This window comes from Heptranchias perlo, chromosome 10 (genome assembly GCF_035084215.1).
Source record: "Heptranchias perlo isolate sHepPer1 chromosome 10, sHepPer1.hap1, whole genome shotgun sequence".
NCBI lineage: Eukaryota > Metazoa > Chordata > Chondrichthyes > Hexanchiformes > Hexanchidae > Heptranchias > Heptranchias perlo.
Genome location: NC_090334.1, coordinates 58,923,576 through 58,937,211, shown reverse-complemented (window position 1 = coordinate 58,937,211; position 13,636 = coordinate 58,923,576). Strand labels below are relative to the sequence as shown.

The 13,636-nt window shown below is 44.3% G+C and overlaps 1 protein-coding gene across 4 annotated transcripts in view; it reads left to right on the top strand.

Annotated features, from left to right (window-relative positions):
* The window catches only part of LOC137326606 (echinoderm microtubule-associated protein-like 5), a 207,748-nt gene that overhangs the window by 80,384 nt on the left and 113,728 nt on the right, over positions 1-13,636 (top strand). For all 4 annotated transcript variants that reach the window (XM_067991872.1, XM_067991873.1, XM_067991874.1 and 1 more), the window contains exons 16-18: positions 6,618-6,711; positions 7,653-7,753; positions 9,551-9,753. In XM_067991872.1, coding sequence (XP_067847973.1) covers positions 6,618-6,711; positions 7,653-7,753; positions 9,551-9,753 — 398 coding nt within the window. The remainder of the gene's footprint in view (positions 1-6,617; positions 6,712-7,652; positions 7,754-9,550; positions 9,754-13,636) is intronic.

The window sequence follows — 13,636 nt, the reverse complement described above, 5'->3', positions numbered from 1 at the left end:
ACCTAGAAGGACAAGAGCAGCAGGCACATGGGAACAACACCACCTGCACGTTCCCCTCCAAGTCACACACCATCCCGACTTGGAAATATATCGCCGTTCCTTCATCGTCGCAGGGTCAAAATCCTGGAACTCCCTTCTTAACAACACTGTGGGAGAACCTTCACCACACGGACTGCAGCGGTTCAAGGAGGCGGCTCACCACCACCTTCTCAAGGGCAATTAGGGATTGGCAATAAATGCCGGCCTCGCCAGCGACGCCCACATCCCATGAACGAATAATTAAAAAAAATCCCAGTCCCCAGAGACTAAAATCACAAAACCTGAAAAAATGGAGGCCCGCGGGCCAGTTAGTGACCACCCTGCCTCCTGAGAGCAGGTTGGTTGCCCGCCCCCATGAAAACCAGAAATGGGCGGGTTTGAAATTGTTGCAATTTTTAATGCCCCCCCCAACCCACCCGCTTTTCGGGGTGAAAATCATGCCCATGTGTTGGCTTTACCCTGTTGTTAGCACTCACATCTCAGTCTTGTGGGTTCCAAGACTTCAGCACTTATCTACACGGAAGCCATGGGATGATTTGATAGAGATGTTTGAAATTATGAAGAGATGCAGTGGAGTAGATGGAAATGGACTGGTTCTAGTCATTGAGAGTGTTGGCCAGGGGCTGCAGAAAGTAACCTGAGATTCCTCAGCTGCTGATACACAGGCAAGAACAACTTTTGAACTGAAGTAACCTGAGTTCAGTCGCTGGCCTGAGCTGGCTGGAACCAGTTTGAATTAGCTAAGTTTTGTGAAAGACAAAGGAGATGTGATAAGACACAAGTCCTTATTTAGAAAAGGAGTAATGAGGTAATGCTACCTAAGTCCTTGGGACAGAGCCAATGAGGAGAAGACACAGGCAAAAGCGAGCAGGCCTAAACCAAAGGGAGAGAGACAGCACAGCTTGAAGAGATAAGATTCGGAATAAGAATGAAGGATCTGGGGCGTGGAGCCAGAGCGAAGAATCCGGAGACCAACCATCACGGATGTGGAAGAACCTACGTCAGGGACGTAGAGACGACGTATATTCTGTGACCACTCAGGGAGTGTCAGAGGAACCTCGAAAGAGAGAGAGCGAAGACTCCGGAGACCAACCATCGCGGAAGTGGAAGACCCTACTGACGTGGAGACGACGTCGAGAGAGAGAGAGAGAACTGAACGCCTGGCCAGCGTCAGCTCTCCTTTTCGGGTATTATCCTTTATATTCTGTGACCACTCAGTGAGTGTCAGAGAAACCTAGTGGGTGTGTGTTTAGACCGTTTGGGTATAAAACTGTATAACCTGGTGTAAACTGCATGTCTATATCTAACTAGACGTATAAGCTATATGTATATGATCTAACGGTGTGAATAAAGCGAATTGAGAGTTAAGAGAGAATTGACTCTTCCCTTTGTACTAAGCCAGGAACCGTAACCGGTGACCTCCGGTCAACAAGAGTTGTGCAATGATGGGACATAAAGAAAGAAATATGTGCATTTATATAGCGCTTTTCACGACCTCAGGACGTCCCAAAGCATTTTACAGCCAAGGAAGTATTTTTGAAGCGTAGTCACTGTTGGAATGTAGGAAACCCAGCAGCTAATTTGTGCACAGCAAGGTCCCACAAACAGCAGTTTGATAATGACCAGATAATCTGTTTTAGTGATGTTGGTTAAGGGATAAATATTGGCCAGGACATCAGGGATAACTCCCCTGCTCTTCTTTGAATTTGTGCCGTGGGATCTTTTACGTCCACCTGAGAGGGCAGACGGGGCCTCGGTTTAACATCTCATCTGAAAGACAGCACTTCCAACAATGCAGCACTCCCTCGGTACTGCACTGGAGTGTCAGCCTAGATTTTGTGCTCAAGTCTCTGGAGTGGGACTTGAACCCATCTTCTGACTCGGAGGCAAGAGTGCTACCAACTGAGCCACAGCTGACACTGAGATTGCTCAGATTAAATATAAGATTACATGTAAGAGATTTAGAACAGAGAGCTGGAGAAAACTTTTTTTTACATAGACGGTTATTAGACTGTGTTTTAATTGTGTTAAGGAGTTCTTTATTGAAGCAGAAGCCATGTCAATATTTAAGAATAGGTGGTTGAAGGAAAAGGGAATAAAGGGATATGGGAACAGAGTGGGATTAGGATACTGCTCACGTGGTGGATAAACACCAACGCAAACTGGATTGGCCAAATAGCCCGTTTCCTGTTTCCATGTAGTAATTTCTATATAATTCAGTGTAGACTGACGCTGAGGGAGAACTGAATTATCGGAGGATCTATCTTTTGGATGAGACATTAAACAGAACCTGTCTGCCTGTTCTGGCAGATGTTAAACGGTAGAAAATTCTCTTGAAATCCTAACCAACGTTACTCCCTTAACCAACATCAACAAAACAGGCTAGCTGGTCATTTATCTCTTTGCTACTTGGAGAGGCCAGTCTGCATGCATTGGTAACTGTATTTTCCTACATCAGAATAGTCTCTGCCCTTGGAAGTAAATTTTTTTTTTACAAGTAAAGTGTTTTGATAACTGTGATGAAGTGCCATGTAAATGAAACTCTTTCTTTCATCTGGACTTTGAGTGGAAACCTTTGTAGGCCATAGATTAACTGGACACCATTACCTCCATGTATGTGCATTTAATACTGAGAATCCTGAGGAAGCCCACAATGATGCATAATTGATGTTGTCTCTGTGTATTTGTTCATTTCTGTGCAAATAATTGAGTCTGCAACTTCTGTAGAACAGATCATAGAATTACATAGCATGTATAGCACAGAAACAGGCCATTTGGCCCAACTGGTCTGTGCTGGTGTTTATTCTGCACACGAGCCTCCTCCCACCCTACTTCATCTAACCCTATCAGCATGTCTTTCTATTCCTTTCTCCCCCATGTGTTTGTCTAGCTTCCCCTTAAATGCATCTATCCTATTTGCCTCAACCACGTTTTGTGGTAGTGAGTTCCATATTCTCACCACTCTCTGGATAAGGAAGTTTCTCCTGAATTCCTTATTGGATTTATTGGTGACTATCTTATATTTATGGCCTCTAGATTTGGTCTGCCCCACATTTGGAATCATCTTCTCTGCCTCTATCCAATCGAAACCTTTTCATAATCTTAAAGACCTCCACAGGTCGACCCTCATGCTGATTTTCTCCCCCTCCTGTCTTCTCAAACTGAGATCTGGTTCCATGGGCACCAGTTTCCCTCTGGTACCATGTCAACTTGTCACACCTTTAATGTGGCTGGGTATCATTCTCTGGCATTGCTACTGGGTAATTGAAATAATCCCATGGCAAAAAGTTAAATTGTAACTCACACAGCAACAGGCAGAAAAATTATAGTCATGGAGGAGATCAGTGAGTCCTCTGCTCTTACGTGAAACAGTTGTGTAATTTCCTTCAGTTCAAACTGTTCTGACAATGTGAGTCCATGGCACGGCAATCCGGTTTTGTAGCACTCACTGTGGAATATGGTCATTTTCTGTGAGTTATGTGCCTGGTTGCCCTCACCTCTCAATAGTACTGTTCTTTATTTTTTTTTTTTATATTCGTTCACGGGATGTGGGTGTCACTGGCGAGGCCAGCATTTATTGCCCATCCCTAATTGCCCTCGAGAAGGTGATGGTGAGCCGCCTTCTTGAACCGCTGCAGTCCGTGTGGTGACGGTTCTCCCAGAGTGCTGTTAGGAAGGGAGTTCCAGGATTTTGACCCAGCGACAATGAAGGAACGGCGATATATTTCCAAGTCGGGATGGTGTGTGACTTGGAGGGGAACGTGCAGGTGGTGTTGTTCCCATGTGCCTGCTGCTCTTGTCCTTCTAGGTGGTAGAGGTCACGGATTTGGGAGGTGCTGTCGAAGAAGCCTTGGCGAGTTGCTGCAGTGCATCCTGTGAATGGTACACACTGCAGCCACAGTGCGCCGGTGGTGAAGAGAGTGAATGTTTAGTGTGGTGGATGGGGTGCCAATCAAGCGGGTTGCTTTATCTTGGATGGTGTCGAGTTTCTTGAGTGTTGTTGGAGCTGCACTCATCCAAGCAAGTGGAGAGTATTCCATCACACTCCTGACTTGTGCCTTGTAGGTGGTGGAAAGGCTTTGGGGAGTGAGGAGGTGAGTCACTCGCTGCAGAATACTCGCTGAGGTCTGGAGTCGAGTGGTCCTGGCAGAACCCAAACTGAGCATTGGTGAGCAGGGTTCGCTTGATAGCACTGTCGATGACACCTTCCATCACTTTGCTGATGATTGAGAGTAGACTGAAGGGGCGGTAATTGGCCGGATTGGATTTGTCCTGCTTTTTGTGGACAGGACATACCTGGGCAATTTTCCACATTGTTGGGTAGATGCCAGTGTTGTAGCTGTACTGGAACAGCTTGGCTAGAGGCGCAGCTAGTTCTGGAGCACAAGTCTTCAGCACTACAGCCGGGATGTTGTCGGGGCCCATAGCCTTTGCTGTATCTAGTGCACTCAGCCGTTTCTTGATATCACGTGGAGTGAATCGAATTGGCCGAAGACTGGCGTCTGTGATGGTGGGGATATCGGGAGGAGGCCGAGATGGATCATCTACTCGGCACTTCTGGCCGAAGATGGTTGCAAACACTTCAGCCTTGTCTTTTGCACTCACGTGCTGGACTACGCCATCATTGAGGATGGGGATGTTTGCAGAGCCTGCTCCTCCCGTTAGTTGTTTAATTGTCCACCACCATTCACGACTGGATGTGGCAGGACTGCAGAGCTTTGATCTGATCCGTTGGTTGTGGAATCGCTTAGCTCTGTCTATTGCATGTTGCTTCCGCTGTTTAGCATGTATGTAGTCCTGAATTGTAGCTTCACCAGGTTGGCACCTCATTTTTAGGTACGCCTGGCGCTGCTCCTGGCATGTTCTTCTACACTCCTCATTGAACCAGGGTTGATCCCCTGGCTTGTTGGTAATGGTAGAGTGAGGAATATACCGGGACATGAGGTTACAGATTGTGCTGGAATACAATTCTGCTGCTGCTGGCCCACAGCGCCTCATGGATGCCCAGTTTTGAGCTGCTAGATCTGTTCTGAATCTATCCCATTTAGCACGGTGGTAGTGCCACACAACACGTTGGATGGTGTCCTCAGTGCGAAGACGGGACTTCATCTCCACGAGGACTGTGCGGTGGTCACTCCTACCAATACTGTCATGGACAGATGCATTTGCGACAGGTAGATTGGTGAGGACGAGGTCAAGTAAGTTTTTCCCTCGTGTTGGTTCGCTCACCACCTGCCGCAGGCCCAGTCTAGCAGCTCTGTCCTTCAGGACTCGGCCAGCTCGGTCAGTAGTGGTGCTACCGAGCCACTCTCGGTGATGGACATTGAAGTCCCCCACCCAGAGTACATTCTGTGCCCTTGCTACCCTCAGTGCTTCCTCCAAGTGGTGCTCAACATGGAGGAGGACTGATTCATCAGCTGAGGGAGGACGGTAGGTGGTAATCAGCAGGAGGTTTCCTTGCCCATGTTTGACCTGATGCCATGAGATTTCATGGGGTCTGGAGTCAATGTTGAGGACTCCTAGGGCCACTCCCTCCTGACTGTATATCACTGTACCGCCACCTCTGGTGGGTCTGTCCTGCCGGTGGGACAGGACATACCCAGGGATGGTGATGGAAGAGTCTGGGACGTTGGCTGAAAGGTATGATTTTGTGAGTATGGCTATGTCAGGCTGTTGCTTGACTAGTCTGTGGGACAGCTCTCCCAATTTTGGCACAAGTCCTCAGATGTTAGTGAGGAGGACCTTGCAGGGTCGACTGGGCTTGGTGTTTTGCCGTTGTCATGTCCGGTGCCTAGTGGTCCGTCCGGTTTTATTCTTATTATGACTTTTCATAATGAGATTTTACAACTGAGTGGCTTGCTAGGCCATTTCAGAGGGCAATTAAGAATCAACCACATTGGTGTGGGTCTGGAGTCACATATCGGCCAGACCGAGTAAGGATGGCAGGTTTTCTTCCCTAAAGGATGTTAGTGAACTAGATGGGTTTTTACGACAATCCGGTAGTTTCATGGCCATCATTACTGATACTAGTATTTTAATTCCAGATTTTTATTTAATTGAATTTAATTAATTGAATTTGAATTCGCCAGCTGCCGTGGCGGGATTTGAACTCATGACTCTGGATTTTAGTCCAGTACCATAACCACTATGCTACCGTACCCACATTTGAAAGGATGATGACCGTCACTATTAATGTGAAATCCATGGTTGCCACACCAGAGCTGCAATTATAAGTGACAATCCACAGGCTCCTTAAATATTCAGTAACCGCAGTGTAGCCTAATCATCATTTGATTTTTTTTCACTCAACCCCATTCCCTTACCATTGATTGGTTTAATCAATATTTTGGCAACAGCTTCCAAAACTCTTGTTGGATACTAGTAACCTCTCTCCGCACCATTGGAGAACTGGAAGATTCACAAGTGGGTGGATCTTTGCGCTTTCTAGGATATCAAGAACTAGGGACTTTAGGTTCCATAGGACTAAACGATGCGTATGCTTGTCCAGTATATAGGTTCCGAGTACAAAATATGATAGCTTTCAAAAAATAAAAAGTAGAATGTTTTATTTATTTCAGCGGATGGAAAACGCTTGGCATCAGTGGGGCTGGATCAAAATCACACCATAGTTCTCTGGGATTGGAAGAAAGGAGAAAAACTTTCTTCAGTAAGGTAGGCGTTTAATACTCTGCGTCAATATAGGAGCTCCTTCAGGAAATTGTAAGGCTCATACTACGCATACCTCGGGGGAATTACTTTACTGGACCGTACCTGGGCATAAATAAAATCAATCATGTTTGTACCATATCAGTTCACCTTCTCATGCTGTCAATTTATATGATGTGGAGATGCCGGTGATGGATTGGGGTTGACAATTGTAAACAATTTTACAACACCAAGTTATAGTCCAGCAATTTTATTTTAAATTCACAAGCTTTCGGAGGCTTCCCCCTTCGTCATTTCACATCGTTCACCTGACGAAGGGGGAAGCCTCCGAAAGCTTGTGAATTTAAAATAAAATTGCTGGACTATAACTTGGTGTTGTAAAATTGTTTACAATTGTCAATTTATATGTTATCATACTCGTGAAATTTTATCAAATGACATGTTTTTGTTCTTTTGCTACCCAAGATTTGCTTTATTTAGCCACTGTTTCTTCAATTAAACTACTTCTTAAAATCCTTTCATTAGTTTCTAAATATTCACTGGTTCCCTGTATAACTATTTGCAATTTGTTAGATTTCATTTTTAAAAAGCAGATATGAAAATGCAAGAGTGTTTACCCACATGGAATCTGCTCATTTTGACTTTTATTCATTTTTTTTCCCCAAGTGAATCTGCAGTATATTTCATAAATGAATAACTGAATGTGTGAAGTAGCTCCTGTAATATCTTGTTTAGTTTTTAGATGGTACTATAGTTCATCATTTATATATTTTCACACACACCGAATGATAAGGCTGAATACTTAATTTGTGTATAATACCTTTCTATTGCAATGCAAAATGAAGAATTTTACACTAAGCATTTTCATTTGATAATATTGATCATTTTCTATGTCATTTGGTTATGAAAGGAAACAATGAAGTAAAAGTCAAAACTGTTCTTTTTAGAGGAAGTGCAGACAAGATTTTTGTTGTCAAGATGAATCCCTATATACCAGACAAGTTAGTGACAGCTGGAATAAAACACATCAAGTTCTGGCAGCGAGCAGGTAAGACAGTAAATGCTATTTTTATATCTGTATTCTTTTTCAGTTGATGGCTTGTATTTTATTGATTTTCCACTTCGCTACAAGTTTCCTGAATCTCAAGTTTTTTGGAAAAAAATATTTTTTTCTAGACACACTAGTACTGTGTGTAGTGACATGTATATTTACAAGTTCATACAGAAACTCCTTACTGTCAGTAAACTTAGCTTATTCGTGGCTTTACTAACTACAATGTATATTAATGTAAAAACATTTTTTTTAATGTTATTCAGTGTTTTTCTAATTTGCTAAATAATTAAAAAGTAGTTTTCCATAAACATGTTTTCCAGAATTCCATTTTACAGAAAGTGATTAAAATGTTGTAAATACATTTAATAAGTAAGTGCAAGTCACATAAAAGTGAACTTGCCTTTCACAGTGTGCGTTTAGAGAATTTGTTAATATAAACAATGTGTGTTGGGAGCACATTACATGAGGTAGAAGTTTTATCATAAGGTCAGAAATGGGGATGTTCGCTGATGATTGCACAGTGTTCAGTTTCATTCGCAACCCCTCAGATAATGAAGCAGTCTGTGCCCGCATGCAGCAATACCTGGACAACTTCCAGGCATGGGCTCATAAGTGGCAAGTAACATTCGCGCCAGAGAAGTGCCAGGCAATGACCATCTCCAACAAGAGAGGGTCTAACCACCTCCCCTTGACATTCAACGGCATTACCATCGCCGAATCCCCTACCATCAAGATCCTGGAGGTCACCATTGACCAGAAACTTAACTGGACCGGTTATATAAATACTGTGGCTACAAGAACAGGCCAGAGGCTGGGTATTCTGCGGCGAGTGACTCACCTCCTACTCCCCAAAGCCTTTCCACCGTCTACAAGGCACAGGTCAGGAATGTGATGGAATACTCTCCACTTGCCTGGATGAGTGCAGCTCCAACAACACTCAAGAAGCTCAACACCATCCAGGACAAAGCAACCCGCTCGATTGGCACCCCATTCACCACCCTAAACATTCACTCCCTTCACCACTAGTGCACCGTGGCTGCAGTGTGTACAATCCACAGGATGCGCTGCAGCAACTCGCCAAGGCTTCTTCGACAGCACCTCCCAAACCCGCGACCTCTACCACCTAGAAGGACAAGGGCAGCAGGCACATGGGAACAACACCACCTGCACGTTCCCCTCCAAGTAACACACCATCCTGACTTGGAAATATATCGCCGTTCCTTCATCGTCACTGTGTCAAAATCCTGGAACTCCCTACCTAACAGCACTGTGAGAGAACCTTCACCACACAGACTGCAGCGGTTCAAGAAGGCGGCTCACCACCACCTTCTCAAGGGCAATTAGGATTGGCAATAAATGCTGGCCTTGCTGTGACGTCCACATCCCATGAGCGAATTAAAAAAAAGGGAGGCATACCTCTCTTTATTTGTGTAACGTGTAAAATGGTCAATTATTGTCACCAAAGATTCTATGGTTACCAAGTGGTTGAAAGGCCAATGGACTCTGATACAAACTTGCCTGTGGTACGGTCCTCATGATTGACTGACTTCAAGTGGAAGCTGCGATGTACTCTGCTAACCTTGTCTAGGCAAAGGTACTCTTTAAGGGGTCTAGCCCTTGGGTGGTAAGATCTGTCTCCATTCCTCAGAAATTGCAAGGTGCTGATCCCCAGCAGACTTTAAGTACTTCTTGTATAACGTGGCGAACAGTTTTCTGATCCTCCATTAGGTGGAATTTATTATATAAGTTCTTAAAATTCATCTAATTGTATTTATTAATTTACTCTGCAAGGTGGAGGACTGACTGGAAGAAAAGGCTGTTTTGGAAGTCTGCGGAAGACGGAAACCATAATGTGTGCAGTGTATGGTTGGACAGAAGAGATGGTTTTCTCAGGCACATCAGTTGGCGATGTCTGTATATGGAAAGATATGTTCATTATTAAAAGAGTCAAAGCCCATGATGGACCAATTTTCAGCATGCATGCTCTAGAGAAAGTAAGAAATAAGGAAAGCCTTAAGTTTCAAGACTATAGTTGGTAGAAACAAGGCTTTTAAATGATTTTGATTGTCATTGTATGTTTTCAGCCAATTCTTCAAAGTATTCATCTTAAAAGGAAATGTTGTGCTAGCAGCATATCATAAGGTCTGACAGTTATTTGTTCCCTAATTAAAGCCTTTCCTTTGAAATTCTAGAAACAATCATTATCTTTCTCAATCTGTTATTCACAATTGGATTTAAACCCAGCAGCTGCATGACACAAAGCAGATTTCATGTTCAGATTAAAACTGCTATGGTAATTACAGCCTGTGATGTCACTTTCTATCTTCAATTCTCTGTCTCCTCCAAGGAAACAGGAAGCAAAGTGTAGAATGTAGTTTTTTTTTCCTGTAATAACTTCTCAGTGGTAATTGCAATCATGAGAATATCAATGCACAATACAGAATACAAAGAAGTAACAATATCATTACTGTCCCCTTTTTAAAAAAATGTGACTTCTTCATTGTGTCACCTGCAATGACATAAAGCAGTTGAAATTGGAATTTTTTACTATTTGGAGATTGGGAGGCACAGTTGATTGCACATTACTTTTTCATCTCTAGATTTTGGTTTCAAATCCAGTGGAGACTGAGGGGTTAAATTTTCTCTCTTTGCTACCTGTAGTGGCTCTGAGGTTAGAATGTCTGAACTCTGTTCCCAAGGGATGTAAGTCCATTGAAAAAAAACCAATCTCCCACAAGGATATTGGGTGTTAGCTGTGTGTTCTCGATCTCTCTGCAGCCTTCGACACTGTTGACCACACCATTCTCCTCTAATTGCTCTCCTCCATTGTCCAACATAGTGAGACTCTGTTCCACTTACCTATCCAGTGATAGCCAGAGCATCTCCAGAAATGGATTCTCTTCCTGTCCTAGCACTGTTACCTCTGGAGTGCCCCAATTGTCTATCCTTGGACCCCCTCCTGTTCCTCATCTACATGCTGCTCCATGGTGACATCATCCGAAGACATGGTGTCAGATTCTGCAGGTATGCTGATGTTATCCACTTTCTATCACCTCTCTCGACTTCTCCACTGCCTGTGTTGTCAGACTTCTTGTCCATCGTCCAGTCCTGGATGAGGCGTCATTTCTTCCAGTTAAACATCAGGAAGAGTGAAGCCTTCTTCCGTACTCTTACCACTGGTTTCATTATCCTCCCCGGCTACTGTTTCAGATTGAACCACACTTTGCAACCTTGACGTCCTAAATGACCCTGAGCCAAGTTTCCAAGCCCAAATCCTCCATCACAAAGACTGCCTACTTTCACTTCCGTACCGTCACTCATCTCTGCCCCTGCTACCAAAACCCTCATCCACGCCTTTGTTACCTCCAGACTTGGCTATTCCAATGCTTTCCTGGCCACTCTCCTATCCTCCACCCTCCATAAACTTCCACTCATCCAAAACTTGTTGCCCATATCCTGTCACACATCGTCCCATTTACCATCACCCCTGTGCTCGCTACCTACATTGGCTCCCAGTACTCCAATGCTTCAAATTTAAAATACTCATTGCCATGTTCAAATCCCTTCATAGCATCGCCCCTCCTTATCTCTGTAACCTTCTGCAGCTCTACAACTCTCCAAGATCTTTGCATTCCTCCAACTCTGGCCTCTTGTGCATCCTGAAATCCCTTTATCCCAATATAGGTGACCATACCTTCAGCTGTCAAGGCCCTGAGCTCTGGAATTCCCTCCATTCACCTCTCCCTCTCCTCCTTCAAGACCCACATTTAAACCCATATCTTGACAAAGCTTTTAGTCATCCCCTCCTAATATCCCCTTCTTCAGCTAGAGTCAGTTTTTGTCTTGTTTCGCTTCTCTGAAGTGCCATGGGGCATTTTTCTACATTAAAGGTGCTATACAAGTGCAAATTATTCTATTTTCCTGCTGTTTCCCTATACCCTTTTTAACCTTAAGGCAGAGCCATAAGATTATTAGGTGTTAGCAGTGGCTCAATGGTAGCACACTTACCATTGAGTAAGAAGGTTGTGGGTTCAAACCCCATCTTTCTGATGAGACATTAAAGTGAGGACCCATCTGCTCTCTCAGGTAGATGTAAAAAATCCCATGGCACTTTTTGAAGACGAGCAGGGGAGTTCTCCCAGTGCTCTGGCCAACATTCATCCCTTAAAAAACAGATTATCTGAGATGTCCTGAAGTCAAGTGCGATATAAATGCAACCTAATTTCTTTCTTTCCTTTTAAGATTCTATCTTTTTAAATTTTACACATGTTTCAATACATGAATATTTAATGAGTGCCTTGCTCTTCATAGCATGAAGTGTTATTTTTATTAGCTAATTAGAAGAGTGGAGCATGATAGTTGTATAACACTATTGGAAAAATTGCTTATATTGAATAACTTATTTCTGTCCATTTTAGAGTCATAGAGTTATACAGCACGGATAGAGGCCCTTCGGCCCATCGTGTCCGCGCCGGCCATCAAGCCCTGTCTAATCTAATCCCATATTCCAGCATTTGGTCCGTAGCCTTGTATGCTATGGCATTTCAAGTGCTCATCCAAATGCTTCTTGAATGTTGTGAGGGTTCCTGCCTCCACAACCCTTTCAGGCAGTGAGTTCCAGACTCCAACCACCCTCTGGGTGAAAAAGTTCTTTCTCAAATCCCCTCTAAACCTCCCGCCTTTTACCTTGAATCTATGCCCCCTTGTTATAGAACCCTCAACGAAGGGAAAAAGCTCCTTAGTATCCATCCTATCTGTGCCCCTCATAATTTTGTACACCTCAATCATGTCCCCCCTCAGCCTTCTCTGCTCCAAGGAAAACAAACCCAATCTTCCCAGTCTCTCTTCATAGCTGAAGCGCTCCAGCCCTGGTAACATCCTGGTGAATCTCCTCTGCACCCTCTCCAAAGCGATCACATCCTTCCTGTAGTGTGGCGACCAGAACTGCACACACTACTCCAGCTGTGGCCTAACCAGTGTTTTATACAGCTCCATCATAACCTCCTTGCTCTTATATTCTATGCCTCGGCTAATAAAGGCAAGTATCCCCATGCCTTCTTTACCACCTTATCTACCTGTTCCGCCGCCTTCAGGGATCTGTGAACTTGCACACCAAGATCCCTCTGACCCTCTGTCTTGCCTAGGGTCCTCCCATTCATTGTGTATTCCCTTGCCTTGTTAGTCCCTCCAAAGTGCATCACCTCGCACTTTTCCGGGTTAAATTCCATTTGCCACTGTTCCGCCCATCTGACCAACCCATCTATATCGTCCTGCAGACTGAGGCTATCCTCCTCGCTATTTACCACCCTACCAATTTTTGTATCATCAGCGAACTTACTGATCATACCTTTTACATTCATATCCAAGTCATTAATGTAGATTACAAACAGCAAGGAACCCAGCACCGATCCCTGTGGTACCCCACTGGCCACAGGCTTCCAGTCACAAAAACAACCTTCGACCATCACCCTCTGCCTTCTGCCACTAAGCCAGTTTTGTATCCAAAGTGCCAAGGCACCCTGGATTCCATGGGCTCGTACCTTCTTGACCAGTCTCCTGTGGGGGACTTTATCGAAGGCCTTACTGAAATCCATGTATACCACATCCACTGCGTTACCCTCATCCACACGCCTAGTCACCCCCTCAAAAAATTCAATCAAATTAGTCAGACATGATCTTCCCTTGACAAAGCCATGTTGACTATCCCTGATTAATCCTTGCTTCTCCAAGTGGAGACTAATTTTGTCCTTCAGAATTTTTTCCAATAATTTTCCTACCACTGATGTTAGGCTCACTGGCCTGTCGTTCCCCGGTTTTTCCCTACTCCCCTTCTTGAATAATGGTACTCCAGTCCTCTGGCACATCCCCTGTGGCCAG